The following is a 22792-nucleotide window of genomic DNA, read 5'->3' on the forward strand; positions in this document are numbered from 1 at the left end:
CTGGTTGCTGCTCGGGTGGTGCTGGGGCTGAGGAGAGGTCATGGTTGCCAAGTAAGGCTCTGTGGCAAGAAACGGGTATTCTGCATACAGTGCCTCAGTTTCTCCCCGGGTGTTCAAGGTCTCAAGCTTTGCAGATTAAGTTTGGATTTGCTGCCCTGGAAGATCACCTACCTGTCTGATAGCTGGGAATGTGAGGTGTGGAGGGAGTGGGGAGAGTTGGAGCAGAGCTTGCTTGAACATGGGGTGGGGGTATTGGGCCATGCCCCAGGACTTGAGCCATCACTGGCACAAAAGGAGTTAATGCCAGGGACCGCGCCCCCCGTGTCCGGGCACGCGCAGCGCGCCCCCTCGGTGCGCGGGCACAGCAGCCAGGCTGCCGGAGAGCTGATCTCGGGGATTCGGGTGCGGAGCCCTTGGCCTGGAGGCGATATGGGTGGTCCGTGGCCGGGTTCAGTCGTTTGCAGCCGCCTGGGGAACAGGTGAGGCCGCCTGCTCCGGTCTCTCATCCTCTAGCTGCCCATACCTTTCCCCAATCCTGTCCCCTCCCAATCCCGGGTTCCTCCACCTCCCCAGCAGTGGCTCCCATCCTTCTCAACCCCGTGTTCTCCATAGGTACCCCTGACCTCCCAACCCTCCCTCGCTTTGCTTTTCTCCTCTACCTCCTCCCTAAATCCTGCATCCCTATCATCCTCCCGCCCATGGTCCCTCTATTTCTCTGGTCCAGCCTGCATGCTCACCAAAATACCCCTAAGCAGAGCCCCCAGCCCCATTCTAGTACTGCATATTGCCAATACCCCCTCCCCTGCAGTGCACCCCCCATCCCCCTTCCATCATAGCATCTTATAGCCAGGTTCCCTCCCCCACTCTCTGCAGCCCCCCCACCCAATGGAGGCCTTTATTCTATCCTCCCCATTCTAGGGCAATTCCATCCTCCAATACCATTCTAGACCCACATAGCCCCCGATTCTGCAGTTCTCCACACTGGTCCATTCCAACACAATGCCCCTTACCCAATACCGCTCCAGCCCCCAAAGTCCCCTTAGATGCCATTCTCATCCCAGCATTGCTGCCTCCCCTTGTCTTCTCCCAAATTGCAAGTTGGACCAGAATGGAGATCTTGGCCTTGGGAACTCACAGTGGGTCCTAGGGTACAGAGGGCATTTGGGGGTCGGTTGGTTTGTCTAGGTGTTCACCAGAGGGAGGGGCTGCAGCGAACTGCCTCAACAGGGGAATTTGGCATTTGGCGAAGGGTTACTGGAGAGGAAGGCCTCTAGAAAGGGTTAATGGAATTTATGAGGTGGGGGCAGCATCGAGGGGGTTAATGGGGGGGTGCTGGCAGGGAAGCCGTGTGAATGAGCGGTCTGTGCCCCAGAGTTGCCATGGAGACGGTGAATGGGGGGATTGTGTGAACTCAGCTGCGGACTACCCCCCCCATATACACACCCACCCACTCCCTCCTGCCCCACCTCCCTCTACCCCTTCCTTCCCCTTCCCCTCCTCCTTTCCTCCTCTCCACCCGGGTGCATTCTGGGCAGTGTCTGGGATCTCCCCACCCCAATACTTTGCTCCCCATTTCCTCTCAGCCCCCATCTCTTTAGTCACTTTACCCGCCTGCCTGCTTTGCTTTCCTCTCTCTCTCTCTCTCTCTCTCTCTCTCTCTCACACACACACACACACACACACACACACACACACACATTCTCATTCCCCTCCCTTGGTGGCCGATTGCCGGTCGTTCTCAATCTCCCTCCCCCACCCCTTCAGCCACTTCTTAAAGGAACATGCCTGCAATCTCGGAAGGCGGGAGAAATGGGGAAAAACTAAATGTGCCTGTGTGTGTGTGTGTGTGTGTGTGTGTGTGTACACGAGTGTGTGCGTGCGTGCTCATTGTGTGCGTGTGTGTCCATGTGGGACACACATGTCTGTGCCTGTGTATATGTGTTGACTGTAACTGTCAGAAGGCCTGTGTGTCTGAGTGTGTTGCTATTTCTGTTTCTGTCTCCACCTATGTGTCACCATTATGCCGCCTGTGTCTGGATATTTACCTATGCGGGTATGTGTGATTTGGTTTCAGTAGGTCTCTGTGTGTGTCTGAATGTGTCACTGTGAGGCTCTGGCTGTGTGAGGCAGTCTGTTTTGGAATGTGGAACTAAATGAGGGGATCTCTGTGGGTTTGGAATGTATGTCTCTACCAGTGAATATTGCAGTGTCTGTGATCCTGGCTTGGTCTCTCACTCCCTCTTTGAGTCTTTGTGAGTTTATTTCATGAGTTCCAAGTGTATGTCCCTACACCCTGTTGTTTATTTTACACTGGACTAGCATCCACAATGCCTAGCGTGCTCAGCAGACCGATTTTTGCCTTTGGTTCTGGCATTTGATGTGAATGAAGAGCTAGGCAGCACAATGACAAAGGTTTAAGCATTTGGCAGCCGTAAGGCTGGGGAGAAGTGTCAAGGAGGGGCATGGAAGGGTCTTTGGACCTAGAGGAATGGCTCTTGGGCCCCCTGTGCTGCCTGAGGGTAAAGGGCATCTCTCTGTGGGACCCTCTGCCTATCTGCTGCTTTGCTTTTCTTGTACCTCCGAGTCCCGGAATGAAGTTGGCAGCCATACTGGAAGCCACTTCCAGCTGTCCCTATCACTACATGCTCTGACTCCAGAAGACCCTGGTGAACTCCACTGATGATGGAGTTGGAGTTGGGGGACTGTGAATTTGCAATGGCAACAACTGTCACTCTTCATCCCCTTAGAATTTTTTCCAACCATGGCCAGGCACATAAAATAGTTCTGAAAAGCAATGGATCACCTGTGAGTCCCTAGAACCCTGGGCATGTGAAACCTCTAATTGTGGGAAAATAGGCCAAGCCCACCAGGGGCCCAAAGACTGACTCTCCAGCCCTCATAGAACATTAAGATGACACATGCTTCCCTCTTTCCACAGGCCTGTCTGGCCCTAAGGGAGCCCTCTTTCGAAGTGGTGGTGCTTGGACGACTCGCTCTCTGCATTGCTGGGCACCTGTAGGTGTCCCTCGAGAGCTCAGTTTTGAGGTTCAAGTCAGTGTGGCCATGAAGGGGCTGCCTACTGGGCTGATGCTGTGACCCCGGAGTCTGCCTCTCCTGCCAGTACCCCTGCCCGGAACATGTGGCTGCAGCTTGGCCTGCCCTCGCTGTCCCCGAGCCCCACGCCCACAGTTGGCCGGAGTCTGTGCCTCACGCTGTGGTTCCTCAGTTTGGTGCTGAGGGCCAGTACCCAGGCCCCAGCACCCACAGTCAATACTCACTTTGGGAAGCTAAGGGGTGCCAGAGTACCATTGCCCAGTGAGATCCTGGGTCCTGTGGACCAGTACCTGGGGGTACCCTACGCAGCTCCCCCGATCGGCGAGAAACGTTTCCTGCCCCCGGAACCACCCCCATCCTGGTCGGGCATCCGGAACGCCACACACTTTCCTCCAGTGTGCCCCCAGAACATCCACACAGCTGTGCCCGAAGTTATGCTGCCAGTCTGGTTCACTGCCAACTTGGATATCGTCGCTACTTACATCCAGGAGCCCAATGAAGACTGTCTCTACTTGAATGTCTATGTGCCCACGGAAGATGGTGAGTGCTGCGGCCAGGCATTGTGCCCTCCTTGCCTCCCGCCTGCCCTGTTGTGTTTGTGGCTTGCATGTGGTTGTGTGCCCTGCAGCATGCGTCTGTCTGTCTGTGAAAATGCTTCTAACCATCACTCCGCTTGGCCTTTCCCCTCCCTGTTCTTCCCTCTCCCGGCATTGTCCGAGCTCCCATGTGTGAGTGATACTGATGCCAGAAGGGGGCTGGCCAGGCCTGAGAGCTTTGACAGGTCTAGGTCCAGTGCTGGATGGGGGTACCCTGGGGGAGTATGGGTGACTGCTGGCAGCTGCCCGCGGGAGGATGCTGGCTCCACCAGGCCCCCCTGTTGCCATTCCACCTGCTTCGAAAGGTGGTAGGTGTGTGTGGCTGAGGGAGCTGGGTGTGTGTGGGGGGCGGGGGGCAAGCCTGGTTGGCAATGCTTAGGTGCCTCCTCTTCCACTAGCTGATGCCTCCTCCCGCGGGGGTCACATTAAGGTAAGTGACAGAAACAAGGAGATGGTGGGACAGGCTCTCTGCCATGTGCCGCTGCAGAGCAGCTCAGCTCTTGGGGCCTGGGTGGGGGGGATGCATGCCCCTGGGCAGAGGCCTCCTGTTATTTTTTAGTTTTTTATTCATTTTACAGTAAAGCGGATTTCCAAGGAATGCGCCCGAAAGCCCAACAAGAAAATTTGTAGGAAAGGAGGTAGGTAGCGAGCCGGCGGGGAGGGAGAGAGAGAGAGAGGGAGGGCTGCTTGCCCACCTGCCCTTGCCCCTGAGGACCCAGTCTTCCTTCAAGTAGCCTAGGTTGAGAGGGCTGTGAGCAGACTTAAGATCCCAGGCTTACAGCCCTACCTCCTCCAAGGGCCCTGGCTGCTTTGCAGAGAGGATCCAGTGGCCTAAGGCAGGTTCAGAGCAGAAGCAGAAAGCCCATCACTTCCAATCTTCCCAGCTTCCCTAAGGAGTGTACCAAAGGTAGAGCTGGTGGCTCTTTTGGTAACACCTCCATAGAAAGCAGGCTTTCAAGGTGGAGCCAGAAGCCCCACCTTCCCCTGCAGCTGCTGCAGATACAAGGACCATCCAGTACTCAGTCCTGGGTTGAAGGTCTATACTCAACTCTCCCCTACTGAAGCTTAAGGGAAACTCGGGTACACAGATTTATTTGCTCTTCTGCAGCACGCACTCTGCCCCTGCCTCACCACCTCTGGCCCGAGCATAGCTGAAAGATCCAGGCTCTCCTGTGGCAGAAATTGGAAATCTCTGGAAACTGTAAACTCTAAAGAAAGCCAATTTTAAATTCAGCCTCCTGCAGAAAGGAATTTGTTTCCCCATATAGTAATGTTTCCTGTTTGCACACCGCTTTATGTTTTCTGCAAGGGTTCTCATATTTACCTCGTAAATGCCTCTCCACAGCTAGGGAAACAAGCAAGGCAGGAAGCAGTATTCCGATTTTACAGATGAGGAACCGAGCCCAGGGGAGTGACTTGCTGCACAAGGCCCCGTTGCTGGTCTAGAGCAGATCTGGGGCCAAAACCTGGGGCTCTTGACCCTCAGGAAATGTTCTTTCCACTGTAGCCCATGGAGGCAACTGCCACCTGGCCAATCCCACCTCCCTAAAACATAGATCAGATGCAGCTGGGTTGGGCCAAACGGCTCTGGTAACAGCCTAAGGAACAAGGACAACCATAACTCGACCCTTACAAGCCTTTAGCAAGCTCGGCCTTTGTTTTCCTTTGATGCTCTAGGGCAGGGTTTCTCTGGTGTCATCAGGATTCCTGGGATGGAACGATCCCTACTGAATGAGAATCTCTAAGGACAGCCGCAGAATCAGCACATTCAAAAGCTCGTATGTGGAGGGCTTTTGATGCATGCTAGAGCATGGAGTCAGACTTGAGAACAGTTTTTACCATTTTTGCCTCTTCACATCCAGCTCAGGCCCTCACACGCAGCAGGAAGCCCGCACAGGCTCTCATGCAAATGAAGGATTTCTGTAGTACCGCCTGAGCAAGAACACTTGTCTAGGGAGCACAACCCTTGACTGACTCCTGGCCTCTGCTGCCAACTCATATGCCATTCTTTTGATTCTCTCTCATTTTTCTTTGCTTTGCTGTGTTTTGTTTTGGTTTTGGAGCCAGGGTCTTGCTATGCAGCTTGGGCTGGCCATGAACTCTTTATATAGTCCAGGCTCAGAGGTCAGTCTTTTTTTTCTTCTTCTTCTAAGAACCTCCACTTCCACATGGGAAGGCAGAAAGACCACCCTGGCTGTAGCCTTCCATTAACGTATCCGTGTACTCAGGGAAAGGGTTTCAAAGCTGATCTCATGAGTTACTACTTAGTGGGATGCAGTGGGGTGAGGAAGAGATACATTGGTATAAGCCACTGCTTAGGAAGAAAGATATTTCAGGGCTCCAGTAAGAGCCTAGGGCAGGCCAAGCTCATGCTGAGATTTTGGCCAGATTGCTGACTGGGAGCCACCATGCAGTGTGACTATTTTGCCAACTGTAATTGTGGACGATGGGCAAGGTGCTGTTGGGCTGTGAACAGAGTCTAATCATTGTTCAGAAGAAGCTCCTAGGCTGGCACTAAAATTCTGCTGTCCCTTAAGTCCATAGGCCCATCTGGGAAGTGGGCTTGAGATAGGATAGGGGAGAACATTTGTTTAACTGTGCAAATTAGTTCCCCATGCCAGGCCCCATCCTGGGCCTGTTAGCCATTTGAAAAAGTTATGAATCTTGCCTCTTTGGGTGCACAGTCTGTGTGTGTGTGTGTGTGTGTGTGTGTGTGTGTGTGTGTGTGTGTGTAATATGCAGGGCAGCTGGGGTGGCCTATGTGGGATCCTACATGGCACCATGTCTGTGGGTGGTGCCTGGTAAAGCCCATGGCAGCAAGGAATTGTTCATCAAGGACATGCTGAAGGCACAGAGGGATCTGTACAGGGGAGGCTGGGACAAGGCTGAGGTGATGTAGCAAGCCAAGTACCCTCAGAGCGGCACAGAAGGAGCCCCCAGAAGTGAAGGATGTCCTGGGAAGGATCTTCCCCAGCCCTACCTCCGTGGAGGGGAAAGGAATTTATGTTTAGGAATGAGTGATTCTGTTTGGTGGCAGATCCACTGTGTGGCCATGTCTCATTGAGATTCTGAGGGCAAGACTGGGAGGGGTCGAGCTAACATGTTAAGACAGTGGACGCCACTGAAAGTTCAGGAAGCCAGAGGCTGTTTCTCCTAGAGCTGGGCTTTTGCCCAAGTTGAAAAGCCATCTTGTAGTCGGAGAGTAGTTCCTGTTTTGATCAATAACTATAAGGATATTCAGTTGCTAGAGTGCAAAGCAACAGAGAAGGAGAGCCACTGCTTGCTCCAGGGTCAAGGTGTCTGTGATCATGGAAGCAAGGGGGTAAGATGTGTGGTGCCAGCAGGATTAACTCCATTTTGACACTGACCAGCAACCGGGCAGTAGATCGATTGTGTCTTTCACAGCCATTCCAAAATGTCCTTCTGGTCTCCTCAGAACAGGAAGGAGAGGGGGTGCCAACCTACCCCCCAGGTCCGAAACACCTTCCTTCCTCTTCTAGTCTCTCTTCTCTCCCCTCCTTTCATGCTCCACCTCTTCTTCCATCTACTTCTTCCTTCCCTTTCCCTCTCCCCTGAAAGGTGGCACGATGCAGTGGAAAGACCATAAGGGCCTTGGAGTCAAGCGGACCTGGGTTTGATTCACACTTCTAGCACTTCCTAGCTGTGTGATCTTGAGCAAGTCACTTTACCTCTCTGAACCTCAGTTTCCCCATCAGTGAATGAGGAATAAAGATGATGCCTACCTCATTGGGATGTAAGGATCAAATAGTACAGCAGAAGTAGAATGTCTGGCATGTGGTAGATACTCAGTATATGGTAGGAACCATCTCTCTCTCTCTCTCTCTCTCTCTCTCTCTCCCTCCCTTTCTCCTTCCATCCCCTTCTCCTTCCCCCCCCCTCTGGCTCTCTCCTAGAGCAACACTTGCTGCTCTTTAAACTGGTTCCTGTGGGCAGGAGCCCTATTTGCCATTATCAAGAGCAGGGGGGGCCCAGTGAACAAGGCCAGAGGAAAAATTTCATCTCCCATCTTCTCCTGCGGGAATCAGGGTCAGCTGAGGCCCGGCTCGAATCTGCCCACTGGGACTTGGGAGCTCAGACCTGGGGTCCCTGGTAATCACCTCTGCCTTAAGTATGTTACATAGATATCCACAGATGCTGGCATTGTCACCCCTCACCTTCAGTACCTATCCCTGCCCTCCAGCTCAGCCTGCCTGTGTCTACACATGCAGCCCTTCCATCCTGAATGAAGTTTCTGCAAGTGGGCCTCTGGCTCGGTGCCCCAGCCCACCTGCTGCTACCTCCTTCCTAACTGAATGAACTTGGTTGGGGACAGGGAGGCGGGGCAGGGAGGTGTAGGGCGGTCAGCACAGCAGAGGCCTGCAACACCATCATCCTGATGAAGGTCTGGGCCTCAGCCCACCCATTCCCTCAGTTCTTGCCATCCCTCCTGCCTGTCCTGGGCCCAGGCCCAGAGCTGGCTTGCTGGGCCACACTGCAGTCATGCTGTTTTTGAATTCTCTCTCTGTTTTGTTCTCTGTTCTGTGCTGTTGTGTCTCCCCGTGTCTGGTCCCCAGGATCCGGCGCTAAGAAACAGGGCGAGGACTTAGCGGATAATGACGGGGATGAAGATGAAGGTATTTGGGGGCTGCAGGGCGCGGCGGCTGGTGCATGGCACAGAGCCCCTCCCCTTCTCAATGGGGAGAAGCCCCGTCTGTCTGTCTGTCCGTCCGTTGGTGTGTTTCCGTTCCTGTACAAGGCCGCTGGGCTGTTCCTTCGTCTTTGGCCTCATTGGCCACTGGGACTTCTGGGGTAATGGACACGGCTGGCAGGAGCAGGGGACTGACCATAAGTAGATCCATAGGGAGGGTGTCTTCCTGGCCCTGGCCCCTGACCCTCTCCCATCTTCTATGATTCATGGGCACCTGCCCATATGTGGCAGCAGAAATGCTGAAGACAAGCAGGGCCAGGGAGGGTGGGAATAGGCACAAAGTAAGCTGGATGGTGAGAGGATGCTTGGGATTCACTAAGGAGACCTCTGGGTCTCATGAGGAGCCTAGCTCCTGGGAGAGTGGCCCTGCAGGGCACACCAAAGGGCAAGACAGGGACATTCAAGGCTAACACTTCCCGAGCTTTCTCCCCCAAAAGAAAGATGGCCACAGGGCCGGAGGTTGCAGTAGGTTGGGAACAGAACCAGAAAAACTGTGACCTAACCAGCCAGACTGAGGCCCAGACACCACAGCCATCAGTAGATGAAGTAAGATTCTCGGGTGGTAACGGGACCAGCCTTCCTCCTTGGGATAACGAGATTGTGTGTGCTGCAGCAGAGAGCTTTCACTTCTCCACCCATGCTCTGGGCCCGCCCCTTTGGAGGCCCTGGAGGGGCCAGGCAGTTCAGGGGATCCACTGGTGACCGGCAGGGCTGTGCCGGTGTGGCAGAGAGTGGGCCAGCTCACAGACTGACAGGTGACAGGCAAGTCAAGGTCGGGCCTGGAGCCTTCTCTTGACTGCTCCAACCCAACACCATGCTGACTGGGCTTGGAAGCACCCCTTGATGAGTCCTCCGGCACTGGCCTGGGTGGAGACTTCTCCTACATCTTAACTCTGGCTGGGGAGGCCTTCTCATGCCAAGTTCTGCTCCACCCCAGTGTTAACAGCTAAGTTGCCCAGGAAGAATGGGGGATATGGGCATGTGGTTAAGAAACCCTGTCTATAAGGTTCCCCCACCCCATCTCTACCATTCACTACGCCCCCTTTCCCCACCTTCCTGTTCTCTCCCTGTGCCACCCCCTTCCCCCACCCTTCTTGTCTCTGTCTGCACTGGGGGGAATCCAGCTGCTGCCAATGGCCGTTTTTCCATGTAACTGGTCTAGTCCTGGGGGTTTTCAGGGCTCCCCAGCTCCTGCTTTTCTAAAGCCATGTCAGGTCCCAGGACTCCTGGGTGTACAGGGCAGGAACTCACCTGATGCTGCTAAGGAACCACCAAGCCCTTTATTCCTTGTTATCCCAGAAGCCAGCCGTGGCCACCCAGGCCCAGATGAATTATGCCCATATGGTCATCTTCAGTTGGGAGGTGCTTGAAACCCCCATCTTTAGAAACATTATACAAGGTCAACTCTCTCTGGCCAATACTTCAACTCTGGGCCTAGCAGCCCCACGAGTCCTGCCCTCAGGGATGGCGGTGGCGTCCTGGCACCTGGAATAGCTTTGCCGCCCGCACCCCCCCCCCAGGGCTGGCGGGGGTAGGGGAGCAAGGGCATCCTACCTAGCCTGTGTCTCATCCCTTCTCCTTACAGACATCCGGGACAGTGGCGCTAAGCCTGTCATGGTCTACATCCACGGAGGTTCCTACATGGAAGGGACAGGCAACATGATTGACGGCAGCGTTCTTGCAAGTTATGGCAATGTCATCGTCATCACCCTCAACTACCGGGTCGGGGTGCTAGGTATGGTTCTCTGCCAGGTGCCTAGAAGGAAAGCTGCCTTTGAAGGGAGGGGGAAAGAATCCTGGGGAAGAAAACTCAGGCAGTCTTGGAGCTCTAGCTGGTGTTAATGACCCGAATCATGATGTTCCGTCACCCTTACCCAAATACCAGGGGGTTTCTCTCATCTCATCCCCAGCTTCTTTTTCAGAATAATTAGATGCCAGTGGAGATACAGTTCAAATTTTATACATTTTTTAAAAGAGGGGTTAGACTGGGTAGCTTAGGCTGGTCTTGAACTCCTGGTCTTCCTGCTTCCACCTCTCAAATGCTAAGATTATGGGCATGGGTCACCACGTATGGCTCAAACTTCACACCAAGTCTCAAGCCAGGCCTCTGTTACCAGACCTCTACTTGACTGGATTTTGTAGGCCCTGTTAATTTTCTAGAGTCTTATCTTCATCGATACCTACCCAGCCCCACAGTCCTAAGTACCTATGCATACACAGATATTCCTTCTAATCTACCCTTAACCACACACCCTTATACACTCACACATCACGTCCATCCACCCACTCCCACACATACAAATACTTCTCACTCCCCGAGGCGCATGTGCATACAGCTCCAATCCACTCCTACACACACCCTCACAGAGCGAGACTCATACAGTCTCGCTCACACACATATCCACATACCCACACACTATATGCTCTACATCCACACCCCACACAGATTTTTCTCACCTTCCATATATATACACACATTCTTATACTGTGCTCCACATCTCTTATCCACAGCTACACCATACATACCACACACGCCCAGAGTCACAATTTTTGCTGCCCCTATATTGACACCTTACACAAACACCTAGACTCTGTACATCCACACCCAAATTCCACATACCTTATGTATATATAAATATGCTTTCCACTACCCCACACATCACACACACACACACACACACACACACACACACACACACACACTCTCGTGTCCTCCTACATGTCCCACTTGTGCATTCGCTTCACACATGATGTACTTCACATATGCATACATTTATCTCTCTCCTGCTCTACATAACACAAACCAATATTCTTTCTACTTGCATGCATTTAACTTCCTATATGTCCACAACACCCTACCCCACAAATTTACAACTACACAAACACACACACACACACACACACACCCCACAGCCTCTGCTTCCACACTGGTAACCATTCCATTCACTGGACATATATCCCCTCACACATGCACACCAAATAGACCCCCTCCATATACCTGGATGGATACACATGTACACAGTTTTCCCACATATACTCTGTCAATATATACCCAATACACACGCATGTGCTCATCCCCTTCCCTCTCAAACACACATACATCCTTGTACCTAGAGCTACATCTACACACACACACACACACACACACACCCTATATCTGCCCTAGCCACATTCATGTTCCCTCATGTATACACATGTACACACTCATCCTTTCACTCTTACCCATGATGTGCACCTATTCATACTCATACACATGTATTTCCCAAAGCGTCCCCCATGTACCACCACGTATCCTACCCATCACATACTCTGGCTGGCTGTTTGGGTGATTTAGGCTGTTTGTGGATCTTATACCTTCTTTCATGACTTCCAGTACCATCTGTGGCCAAGGTCTTGAGGTGAACAATACCCCAGAGAAGATGATACAGGACATAGGACCTTGCTTCCCTTTAGATGCTCATCCAGATTCCACATTTTGGTAGTGGCATGAAGAAGCCACCTTCTTCCCTGGAGGATTATGTCCTCAGGGTTTCTGTGGGGGTCTGTGGGCCCAGATGTTGAATCAGTAGTGCATCTGGTTGCTGCATTTTGCTTCTAGGCAGGGTTATATGCACAGAATGGCAGTCTCCTCTTGACTTACCCACAATTCTGTATGTGATATACACCTATTTGGGGTCAATCTGGAGAAATGAGGCTAGGTGTGGTGACGCATGCCTTTAATTCCAGCACTTAGAAGGCAGAGGTAGGTGGGTCTCTGTGAGTTCAAAGTCAGCCTGGTCTACAGAGCGAGTTCTAGTGTAGCCAGGGCTGTTACACAGAGAAACTCTGTCTCAAAAACAAAACAAAACAAAAACAAAAATACCAAACCTCTGGAAAAATGATATGCCTGAAAAAATGTTTTAGACTGTGTCTTCTTCAGTGGCTCCCTGGGACCCAAGTTATGGAACATGTAGGGCACCTCCCTGGTCTCTTCATGGTCTGACAGGCTTTAGACTTCGTGGTTCTTCCCTGTTCCCCTGTCTTCCTGTACTGCCGGAATGTGCAGAGAATACTAAGACTATGAGCCGATACTATATTATCAGAGCAGCAAGGAATGGAAGAAAGGAAAGCCTGGGGAAGAAAGCAAGCCGGGTGAAAGTAAGGAAAAGACTACAATGACTGATGAGGGAACAGAGGCTGGGGACCACTGGGACATGAGGCAGAGAGGAAATACTTTCTTCAGCAGGATTCAAGGGCTCCACAGTATCAGTCAGGAGCTGTGGGCTGCATGAAAGGCAGCTGGTTGGGGGCACTCTGTGTGGTTACCCCTCATCTCTTCAGTCACTCCGTTTTCGGCTTCTCTATGAGAAATTCATAATCTTTTGAGGAGGCCTTACACTCTTCTGAGATTATGATGACCGCTATGGATTCTTCATCAAAACAATACAGACACACACACACATAATTTTTTGTTTTTAAAGACTAGTCTTGCCACGTGGTGGTGGCACACACCTTTAAGAGTTGGAGTCCATCCTGGTCTATAGAGTTCCAGGACAGCCAAGGCTACACAGAGAAACCCTGTCTCAAAAACAAAAAAAACAACAACCAAACAAACAAAAGACTCTCAACATGTAGCCCAGGCAGCCTTCCACTTGAGACCCTCCTGTCTATGCATCCAAGTACTGGGATTATAGGCATACATCACCACACTCAGCACACAAATAGTTAAAGGGAGAACTTCACAGCTTAGCCATGAAACTCAGGCTAAGATAATTGACTTTACAGCCTCGTTTCATTTGGATAATCAGAAAAGTGTATCTTTGAGCTTAAGCAATTAATGACACAAATACCATTACTCTACACTTGAAAGAGTCATAAGCTTAGATTTGGTCAGGAGTTCCTGACCCCTCCCTACGTACTCTGCAGTGCCTATTCTGGAACACAAATATAATCAATAAGCCACTGATTGCCTTCTGGGTACATACAAGATGTTTTTGTCTCTTGGCACTAGATGTAGAACATGAGTTTGTTCCTGACGCTTGGGGACTTTGCTGTGTAGCTGAGGCTCTGTTGTTTTGATTTCCAAAGTATATTTAAAAAAAAAAAAACCAGGTGGCCAGTTTAGGACTCCAGTTATATACATCCACGTGCCTTCTCCCCACCAGCATCTCCTGAGCACTGAGTGCAGCCAGCCTGTGTAAGAAGCTTCTCTAAGAATCTTGAGAATGTGGGCAAGTTAATTCATAAAGATCTCCCCCAACCCCTGACCCGCCAAGGCAGAGGGGGAGCTAATATTTGAGACACTCCCACTGGGCTTGGAGCCAACAAAACAAAAAGGGATCCAGCAGGATATAGGCTGTGGATATACCTAGAGGTAGTGGATATACTGAGAACGTAATGGCTTGCCAAGTTTATTCTGGGTTTCAGAATGAAGTTAATTCCACATCATTGCTCAGGTATCTTCCAGGCAAGCTGAAAACATGGTGAGTGACAATCCTGAAGTGACACAAATACCTAGTTTTGATGCAATCTGCCAGATTCCTCCATCTTCTGTTGACAAGCAGCTTATGTATACCGCAGTATAAACTTGGGTTCAAGGAGGCTGACTCACATTTATTTTGACAACATGTGGAGTCAGGTAGTTGAGTCTTTATTCTCACATAGTCTCTGTGAATGGCCACGTTCCTAGGAAGCTATCAATGAGTGGCTTCTCTCCTAGGCTGCAAGGCTTTGTGCACTCCTGGTCAGTCATGCTTAACCCATCACCTTCGGAGCCCATTGGCTATAGTACTTGAAGAAGAACTCTCTGGATAGTGAGGATCAATGGCATGGCCCCAGCCACATACTTCACTGTTCTCCTTATCTGGAAGCTCATGAGGTTTGAGGGAGCAGAGGGATGGCCAACCCCTCTCTCTACTCAGGCTTTTCAGGCAGATCTCTCTCTCTCTCTCTCTCTCTCTCTCTCTCTCTCTCTCTCTCTCTCTCTCTCCTCACTCCTCTCTATCTCTCTGTCTCCCCCATCCCCCCTTTCTCCCTAGGGCCTTGCCCTGTAGTCCAGGCTGGCCTTGAACTCACTCCATGTGGCCTTGAACTCAAAATTCTCCTGCCTCTGCCTTCCGAGTGCCATGGAAGTGTGTGCCAACCATGTCGAACGAACTAGGACAGACAACTTGAACATATCTCACTGAACGATGCCTTGACAAAGATTGAAGGCAGATCGGCCATTGTCTAAGTGAGAGGAAGGGAAGGAAGAACAGAGGGAGGGAGAGGAGAGAAGGCAGACACGTGGGAGATTTTGCTAGAGGTCTCAAGGCTTGGGCAGCTGAGTTGGGTGTTGGCTGGCATAGGTTGTTGGGTTTTTTTTTTTTTTTTTTTGCCACCACCCCAGCCCAGTATAGGTCTTAAGAGTCACAGGAGTCACTTGCATTTCTGAATGAGACCTCCCCCTACAGAAACACTGAACCCTCACACACACATCTGAAGGAATAGAGTTCTTCCACTCATGCTTCTCAAGCTTACTCTAATCCCCTCTCCTTTCCTCATGTGGAACCTGGGGTTATGGAAGGCATGCACCAAGGTTCTGGGGGGAATAAATAACTACTTACATACTTAATTTTACCAAAGGAAATTAATAACACCCTTGAAGATGGTAAGATGACTTCTTTGGCAGAAGCTAGGTACAGAAAGACCTGAGGAAGATAGTGATGTGGTCTCTGCCTGCTTGGCTCTATTTGAATTAAGCTTCTGCCTGCAGACTGCCAGGACTGCCAGCCAGCTCTCTGTGAGCTGTGGGTTCCTCCAACATGGCCCTGAACCAAGCTGCTTCCAGGTGCTGTGAACAGGCTTTTAACTGTGGAGTCAAAGAAGACTGATCCAAGTGTGGGTTTCCAGGGTGTAGGAGCACGGCAATTACACCCACCTGGAAAGGACCCTTCCAGAGGTGTAGGGCAGGAGAAGATAGATGGAGCCTTCCAAGGAACCCAGGGACCAAGGAGGAGATAGAGGGACGAGACAGCAGGATCAGTCTAAAATGGAAGGGGGTGATATAGGACATCTCTGTGGGATAGCCAGCAGGTGGGCGGGAAGGTAGTCTCCATGGTAACAAGTCTCCACAGCAGCAAATCCCAGCAGGTGGGTGGGAAGGTAGTCTCCATGGTGACATGTAGTCTCCTCAGCAGCAAATCCCAGTGGGTGGGCGGGAAGACCTGTTTCTGTGGTAACGCAGCGCACTGACTTCCTCATTTCTCCACCAGATGAAAAAGATGATCTGACCCAGTGGCTTCTCAACTTTAGCAGGCGTCAGCATCACCTGGAGAGCTTGTTAACAACACAGATTGCTGGGCTGCATCCCCTAGAGTTTTTGATTGCCTAGGTGTTGGAGGAAGGGAAATGAGAGCAGCCCTGAGAGTGAGGAGAAGGGGCCATAGCAAAGCCCTGGAAAGAACTGGAGGTGGACAGATCCGCACAGGAAGGGCAGGGCGAGCTTAGGGACTGCTGCCTGTGCGCTCTTCACTTCAGAGAGAGAACGAAGGGAGGAATGTAACTGTAGATCTACCATGTGCTTGGCTTATGCTCATTTTATCCTCGTTACAACCCTTTGAGGTATTTTTATCCCCATTTTACAGAAGAGGAAACTACAGCCCAGAGATTTTAAATAACTTGCCGAAGGCCACATGTCGAAGATGCTGGATTTAACCAAGGGCTGTTTGGCTGCAGGGTCCTTGCTTTCTCCACTGTATCTTGCCTGACGTTAGGGTCACAGCCCCAGATACTACATCAGGGCAGAGAATGCTGAGTTCTGGCCATTTGCAAGCCCTGCAGTTTAACTCTTCTGCCTAGAGGAAACAACCACTTCAAATGTTCTGCCCCCTCCTTCCAAACAGGATTATGGGCAGGCAGCAGGGGGTTTACCCTGCCTATAGTGGTGATGCTGGGCCTTGCGAAAAGAAGCAGTGGTTTATGTTAGCATTAGTGAGGTGGGGAGTACTCATGGCTGCATGCTTCTCCTTCGTGTGGTATCTTCCCAAATTCATTTCTGCCATCCTAACCCAAGTCCTGCATCCCTTCACCTTCATTATCCTCATGCCTTTTGTTAAATCTAGGTTTCCTGAGCACTGGGGATCAGGCTGCTAAGGGCAACTATGGGCTCCTTGACCAAATCCAGGCCCTCCGCTGGGTGAGTGAGAACATTGCCTTCTTTGGAGGAGATCCCCGTCGAATCACTGTCTTTGGCTCGGGCATCGGTGCATCCTGTGTTAGCCTCCTCACACTGTCTCATCATTCTGAGGGTGAGTAGCTTTTGAGGGCCAATATAGAACAGTTTAATGCTGGTACACCTTGAGCTCCAGGTATCCCAGGCTCCAGAATGCCTGGCTCCATCCATATCCCAGACGTGCCCAGGGGAATCAGCCCACCCTCTCCCACCAGTTCTGTGTCCCTGGGGGATGGGGGGTGGAAAGGAAATCATTCTGTGCAGGAAGAACTACTTCTCCTCATGTGAAAGAATCCCCATTCACACCCTGAGAACGATGCTCGTCTCACATAGGAGTCTTATTTGGGAGAGTGGGAATAGAATGCCTCTCTCTAAAGGGACAATAGTTCCTTGTAGGTGAGGAAATCTTTCAGTATGAAGGGCCTGTTACTTCGGAGTCAAAAATCTAAGGTGAAAATTGGTTTCTAGGTGTAAGAAACACTCACTGTCTATCTTTCTTGGGGAAAAAAAAAGTCTGTACAGGAGAAATGGTCTAGCGTGAGAGGTGGGTCCAAAGTGAGACTCTCTGGCCTGGGACATGGGCTGCTCTGAGGGAGGCAGACTGTTGTTGGACCACAGACTCCCTCCTGGGCTATACACCTCACTGAAAGAACACTCATTTTCCTCCTGTTTCTGGTGTGGGTCCCTCTGCCAGTGAGTTTCTGAAGGGCTTGCATAGACCCTATTTTGCTAGGCAGGGGAATGTTCTCTTTCTATCTAGACTATAGAGAACATTATACCTCTGAAAGGCAAAGCTGAGCTTCTTATGGAGAAAAATCGTCCTTGAAATAAGTGCCCTTCTCTAAAGTGAGGGAGAAATGTGAGCGAGAAGACATTTTTATAGTTGAGATTGACCTCATGAGGGGGTGCTCTTACAAGAAGCCTCGGCATCTTTTGAAGAAGGCTTGTCTCTGAACACGAGGAAGCATCTTCACTGCCTCAGAAGCTCTGTCCCTGTGCCCCTCCAGAAACAGCACTGGAGGAAGACTAAAATGTGCTGCTTGCATCTGCAAAGAGAGGGAATAGGAAGCCAGGCATGGTGGTGCACACCTGCAAGCCCAGGGCCTAGGAGGCTGAGGCAGGAGAACTGCCATGAGTTTGAGGCCAGCCAGGGCTTCCAGCAAGACTTTGTCTTAGAAAAAGAAGGCACACACACACATAGAGACACAGACGCAGACATATGCACACATACACGCACATGCACGCGCGCGCACACACACACACACACACACACACACACACACACACACACATATACACACGGAGGGAGAGAGTATGAATGAGCGAATGAATGAAGGGAAGGAGGCCTGAGTTACATCCCCAGCACCACCAGAAAGAATATCTGTTTCTAGGTGACAGTAGAGAGAACAAGACTCCTCTTTTTCCCTCTAGAGGAGGGTGAGATGACTGGCTGTGAGGGTGCCTGTGTCTGAAGAGAGGCCTGGCACCTCTTCTGACTGGGACGCTTTCCTGGAATGACACTGTGCTGTGTATCTTAAGGGGGACTGTGACTCTAGAGACCTGGCTTCTTTAAAGATTTGCTCTCCCCGGGTAGAGGTACGGCTCAGTGACAAAGCATTTGCCTACCCTGTGGGATGCTCTGGGTTCCATTCCCAGCACTAATAAATGTATCATGGAGAGTATCTGGGAAAATGGCTCTCTCTTAAGCAGTAATCCATACTTCTCTCCCTCTCTCTGCTCATGCAAAAGCATCCTTCCATTGGCCCTGCACACCTGAGAACCAAATTCTCCCTTGGGAGCATTGGGGCCAGAGAAAGATAGTTCTTTCTTCTGAGAGCTGGAAGAATCATCTTCTTTTTGAATTGGGGGGATGGGATCCCTCTAGCTATGGGGAATCTGGATGTGATATGTCAGTAGCTTCGGCAAAAGAGGATCTATCTGTGCAGGGTCCACACTGCCAGGGCACGTGCCAGGAGACTCTCAGACCCCAGGGCCTTTGCTCTTGGGATTCATCCCTAAACTCCCAGAATGTGGGGCTCTCTCCTGCCTGCATTTCTCATCTCTCATGAAAAAGACCCCTTTGTGGTGTAAGCGCCAGCTCTCTGGTGGTGTGTTGGCACAGAACTGGGCCCAGCTGGGCAGGAAGCAAGAGGGAAGACAACGAGTGATAAAGAGAGGAAGGAGCATAAGGAGGCCCATTTCTGGGACCCAAGGGGTTAATTCTCCCTGACATTTCCCTTAACCCCCAAGTTACCAGCCCCTGTACCAAGACTGGGAAACAGTGGGGTGGGGGCTCCACAGGGCTCAGCGATCATAGAAGGAGCTCAATAGCCCCACTCTGGTCCTGCCCTGTCATCTCCTGCTAAAAGATTAGCTCCTCATTCCTAGCCAATCCACAGCACAGGGTGACCTCAGTGACAAAGGATAAAGGATGTTTTTTGATCATATGCGACATGACAACTCTGACCCCGTGCCACCTATATTCTGTAGGGCTTTTCCAGAGGGCCATCATCCAAAGTGGCTCTGCTCTATCTAGCTGGGCTGTGAACTACCAACCAGTGAAGTACACCAGTTTGCTGGCAGACAAAGTGGGCTGTAACGTGCTGGACACCGTGGATATGGTGGATTGTCTTCGACAAAAGAGCGCCAAGGAGCTGGTAGAACAGGACATTCAGCCAGCCCGCTACCATGTGGCCTTTGGCCCTGTGATTGATGGTGATGTCATTCCTGATGACCCTGAGATCCTTATGGAACAGGGAGAGTTCCTCAATTATGATATCATGCTAGGTGTCAACCAGGGTGAGGGTCTCAAGTTTGTAGAAGGGGTGGTGGACCCTGAGGATGGTGTTTCTGGCACTGACTTTGACTACTCTGTCTCCAATTTTGTGGACAATCTGTATGGCTATCCTGAGGGTAAGGACACCTTGCGGGAGACCATCAAGTTTATGTACACAGACTGGGCAGATCGTGACAACCCCGAGACCCGCCGTAAAACACTGGTGGCACTCTTCACTGATCACCAGTGGGTGGAACCTTCAGTGGTGACAGCTGATCTACACGCCCGATATGGCTCACCTACCTACTTCTACGCCTTCTACCATCACTGCCAGAGCCTCATGAAGCCCGCGTGGTCAGATGCAGCTCATGGGGATGAAGTGCCCTATGTTTTTGGTGTCCCTATGGTAGGTCCCACTGACCTTTTCCCCTGCAACTTCTCCAAGAATGATGTTATGCTCAGCGCTGTTGTTATGACCTATTGGACCAACTTTGCCAAGACCGGGTAAGGAGAAAATGGGATGTCTTCTTCTTTGGGACCCCAGCATGCCCTCCCCTTTGCTCCTCCTACCTAACCTCTTCCATTATCTCCCTTCCTGTGCAGTTCCCTAAATCTTGCTTGTTAACCCCTTTGTTCCCCCTCTTGTCATGGTTCTGTGCTATTTTCCTTCAATTTTTTTTTTTGTTGAAGGAGATAGTAGAACTCTTGCTTAACACACCCCAGGCTCTGGTACCCAGCACCACTAAACAGTAATTGTGTGGAGGCTCAAAACTCTGTTAGCATCAGGACTGAGCAGGAAGGCATTACTGGTAGAATTGTGGGATTCAAGGTTAGCTGGTCAAAGGCAATATGAAAGGGGGAGAGCGCGCATTTGGACAGCGTCTCCCCAGAGCTCTTGATACAACTGGGCAGCTGAACGGACTGATAGATACTCCATCGTATGTGGGAAGACAGAGCATTAGTATAGCCTGATGGCAGCGCATGAGCTCAGGGAAGAATGGGATGTTTTCATGCTGCCTGCCATGGGAACCAGTTCAAGCCCTGAGGAAGAAAGGGGTGGGGGAGGTGACAGGACCCAGAAAATCATGGAAGCGCTGGGAAATTTTAGACTAGTGAGAGTGAGAGGAAGGAGGCTGGGCTTTTTCTTTCTCTAGGTAGCATGGTGACCCCAGGTTTCAATGTGGTATTTCAGGGATCCCAACAAGCCGGTACCCCAGGATACCAAGTTCATTCACACCAAGGCCAACCGCTTTGAGGAAGTGGCCTGGTCCAAATACAATCCCCGGGACCAGCTCTACCTTCACATCGGGCTGAAACCAAGGGTTCGTGATCATTACCGAGCCACCAAGGTAGCCTTTTGGAAACACCTGGTGCCCCACCTGTACAACCTGCATGACATGTTCCACTATACATCCACGACCACCAAAGTGCCGCCCCCGGACACCACCCACAGCTCTCACATCACTCGCAGGCCCAATGGCAAGACCTGGAGCACCAAGCGGCCAGCCATCTCACCCGCCTACAGCAATGAGAATGCCCCCGGGTCCTGGAATGGGGACCAGGATGCAGGGCCACTCCTGGTCGAGAACCCGCGAGACTACTCCACTGAACTAAGTGTCACCATTGCTGTGGGGGCCTCCCTCCTGTTTCTCAATGTCCTGGCCTTTGCTGCCCTTTATTACCGTAAGGACAAACGGCGCCAGGAGCCCCTGAGGCAGCCTAGTCCCCAGAGGGGAACTGGTGCCCCTGAATTGGGAACTGCTCCAGAAGAGGAGCTGGCAGCATTACAGTTGGGTCCCACTCACCATGAATGTGAGGCTGGCCCACCCCATGACACATTGCGCCTCACAGCATTGCCCGACTACACCTTGACCCTGCGGCGCTCCCCTGATGACATCCCACTCATGACCCCCAACACCATCACTATGATTCCCAACTCCCTGGTTGGGCTGCAGACCTTGCATCCCTATAACACCTTTGCCGCAGGGTTCAACAGTACTGGGCTGCCCCACTCACACTCCACTACCCGCGTATAGCTCTAGCCCAGAGCACAACCCATCTCCCAGCTTCCTCCCTCCCAGACCCACAAACACACATGCACACACATACACATATATGTACACGCACGCACCCACACCCTACAGCAGACCCATCTGCACAAACACAGACAGATGTGGACATGCACCCGCATGTACAAAAACACAAATCCAGAAGTAAACCTGAACAGGCCCTTCAAATGGGGACACATATGAGTCCTTGGTACCAAGGGCCTATGGAACAGCAGCTGGAGCCAGCTCCCTGAACCTGACCAGACACTCCTGGGGCCCTGGAAGCCACAGCTGGACACCCCCTTGGTGCTTGCCCTTCTCGGAACTGCACCTTCTACCAACTGCAGACTCGGGAGCTTTAAAGAGCAGGAGAGCTCTTCCTCCCCCAGACTTGGTCTTTTCTCTGGGTCTTGTTTTTGTTGATTTTTTTTTTAATGGAACCAATGTTTTTCCAGCCCATTGAATGCTAAGCAGCTCTGGAAGGGAGGGCTCTAAGATCAGGATTCTCTGGTTCTGGGACTCCCAGTGTTCAAACAACCAGACCAAGGAAGAGGACCCTCCAAGACAGTAACAGATGGGAACAAGACTATGGGGAGGAAGAGGCTAGCAATGGATGGGGTTGGCGGGCCATCAAGGACAGAGCACCTACTGGCTCTGTGTCCCCATAGAGAACTGCAGCATCACCCTGGCTAGACCAGGGGAGCCTAGGTTTGGTAAACTAAGTACTGTGGAGGCCAGAACCTTATTGAGCCTCTGGGTATATAATCTGGGTTCTGCCTCTGCCCTTGGGGAAATGATATCAGAAATTTGCCCCATTTTATTTACAGTCTCTTTGTGTCTGTCTGTCATTTCTCTTTCAAAATGGCGGTGTTTTGGGTTTTTGTTTTGTTTTGTTTTTTTTTGTTTTTGGTTGTTGTTGGCTTTTTCTTTTCTTTGCTTTCTTTCTTCTATTTTTTTTTTTTAAGAAAAGTTCTTAAAACACTAACGGAAACCCATGGAGTTTGTCCTTTGTAAAAATTTTAAACACAGTGTCTTGATATAAAAATAAAAAAATCCAGTTAGCACTCCCAACCTGCCTCCGTGCACAGGCGTGCCCCAACAGCCCCAGGAGCCTGGTGCCTGCTCAGGCTGGAAGCACAATTCTCCAGCAGCCTGGGGCCTCCTGCCTTGTAGCTCCTACAAGTCTGGGCTGTGCTCTACTTGCCCTGGGCCCCCCTGCATAAAGCCTCTCTGATCCTAATCATGTTGCTGTACCATCCTCCTGCTCCAGTGCTCTGAGTTCCTACAGCTGAAACCTGTCATCGCCTCGGGCCTTGTAATGAAACAGCAAAAATAAGCCTTCCTCCTCTGCCACCAGGTCACCACCACTGCTGCCACCACCTCCTCCAATGCCATCACTACCATGGTCATCACCCTGCC

The 22792-nt window shown here is 51.3% G+C and overlaps 1 protein-coding gene across 1 annotated transcript; it reads left to right on the top strand.

Annotated features, from left to right (window-relative positions):
• Positions 1-2952: 2952 nt before the first annotated feature.
• Positions 2953-22329, top strand: Nlgn3 (neuroligin 3). Its single transcript, XM_059250404.1, has 6 exons — positions 2953-3594; positions 8225-8284; positions 9944-10093; positions 16440-16625; positions 19040-19829; positions 20518-22329. Exons 1-6 carry the CDS (start codon positions 3138-3140, stop codon positions 21359-21361), a joined length of 2487 nt encoding a protein of 828 aa, XP_059106387.1. The 5' UTR covers positions 2953-3137; the 3' UTR covers positions 21362-22329.
• The last annotated feature ends 463 nt before the right edge of the window (positions 22330-22792 follow it).

Source organism: Peromyscus eremicus, chromosome X (assembly GCF_949786415.1).
Source record: "Peromyscus eremicus chromosome X, PerEre_H2_v1, whole genome shotgun sequence".
Lineage (NCBI taxonomy): Eukaryota > Metazoa > Chordata > Mammalia > Rodentia > Cricetidae > Peromyscus > Peromyscus eremicus.

Bases quoted from the DNA above. Each gene is read 5' to 3' on its own strand.
- Nlgn3 (XM_059250404.1), top strand. From the start codon at position 3,138: ATGTGGCTGCAGCTTGGCCTGCCCTCGCTGTCCCCGAGCCCCACGCCC. The intron at 3,595-8,224 runs GTGAGTGCTGCG...TCTGGTCCCCAG, and splicing joins CTATGTGCCCACGGAAGATG to GATCCGGCGCTAAGAAACAG. The intron at 8,285-9,943 runs GTATTTGGGGGC...TTCTCCTTACAG, and splicing joins TGACGGGGATGAAGATGAAG to ACATCCGGGACAGTGGCGCT.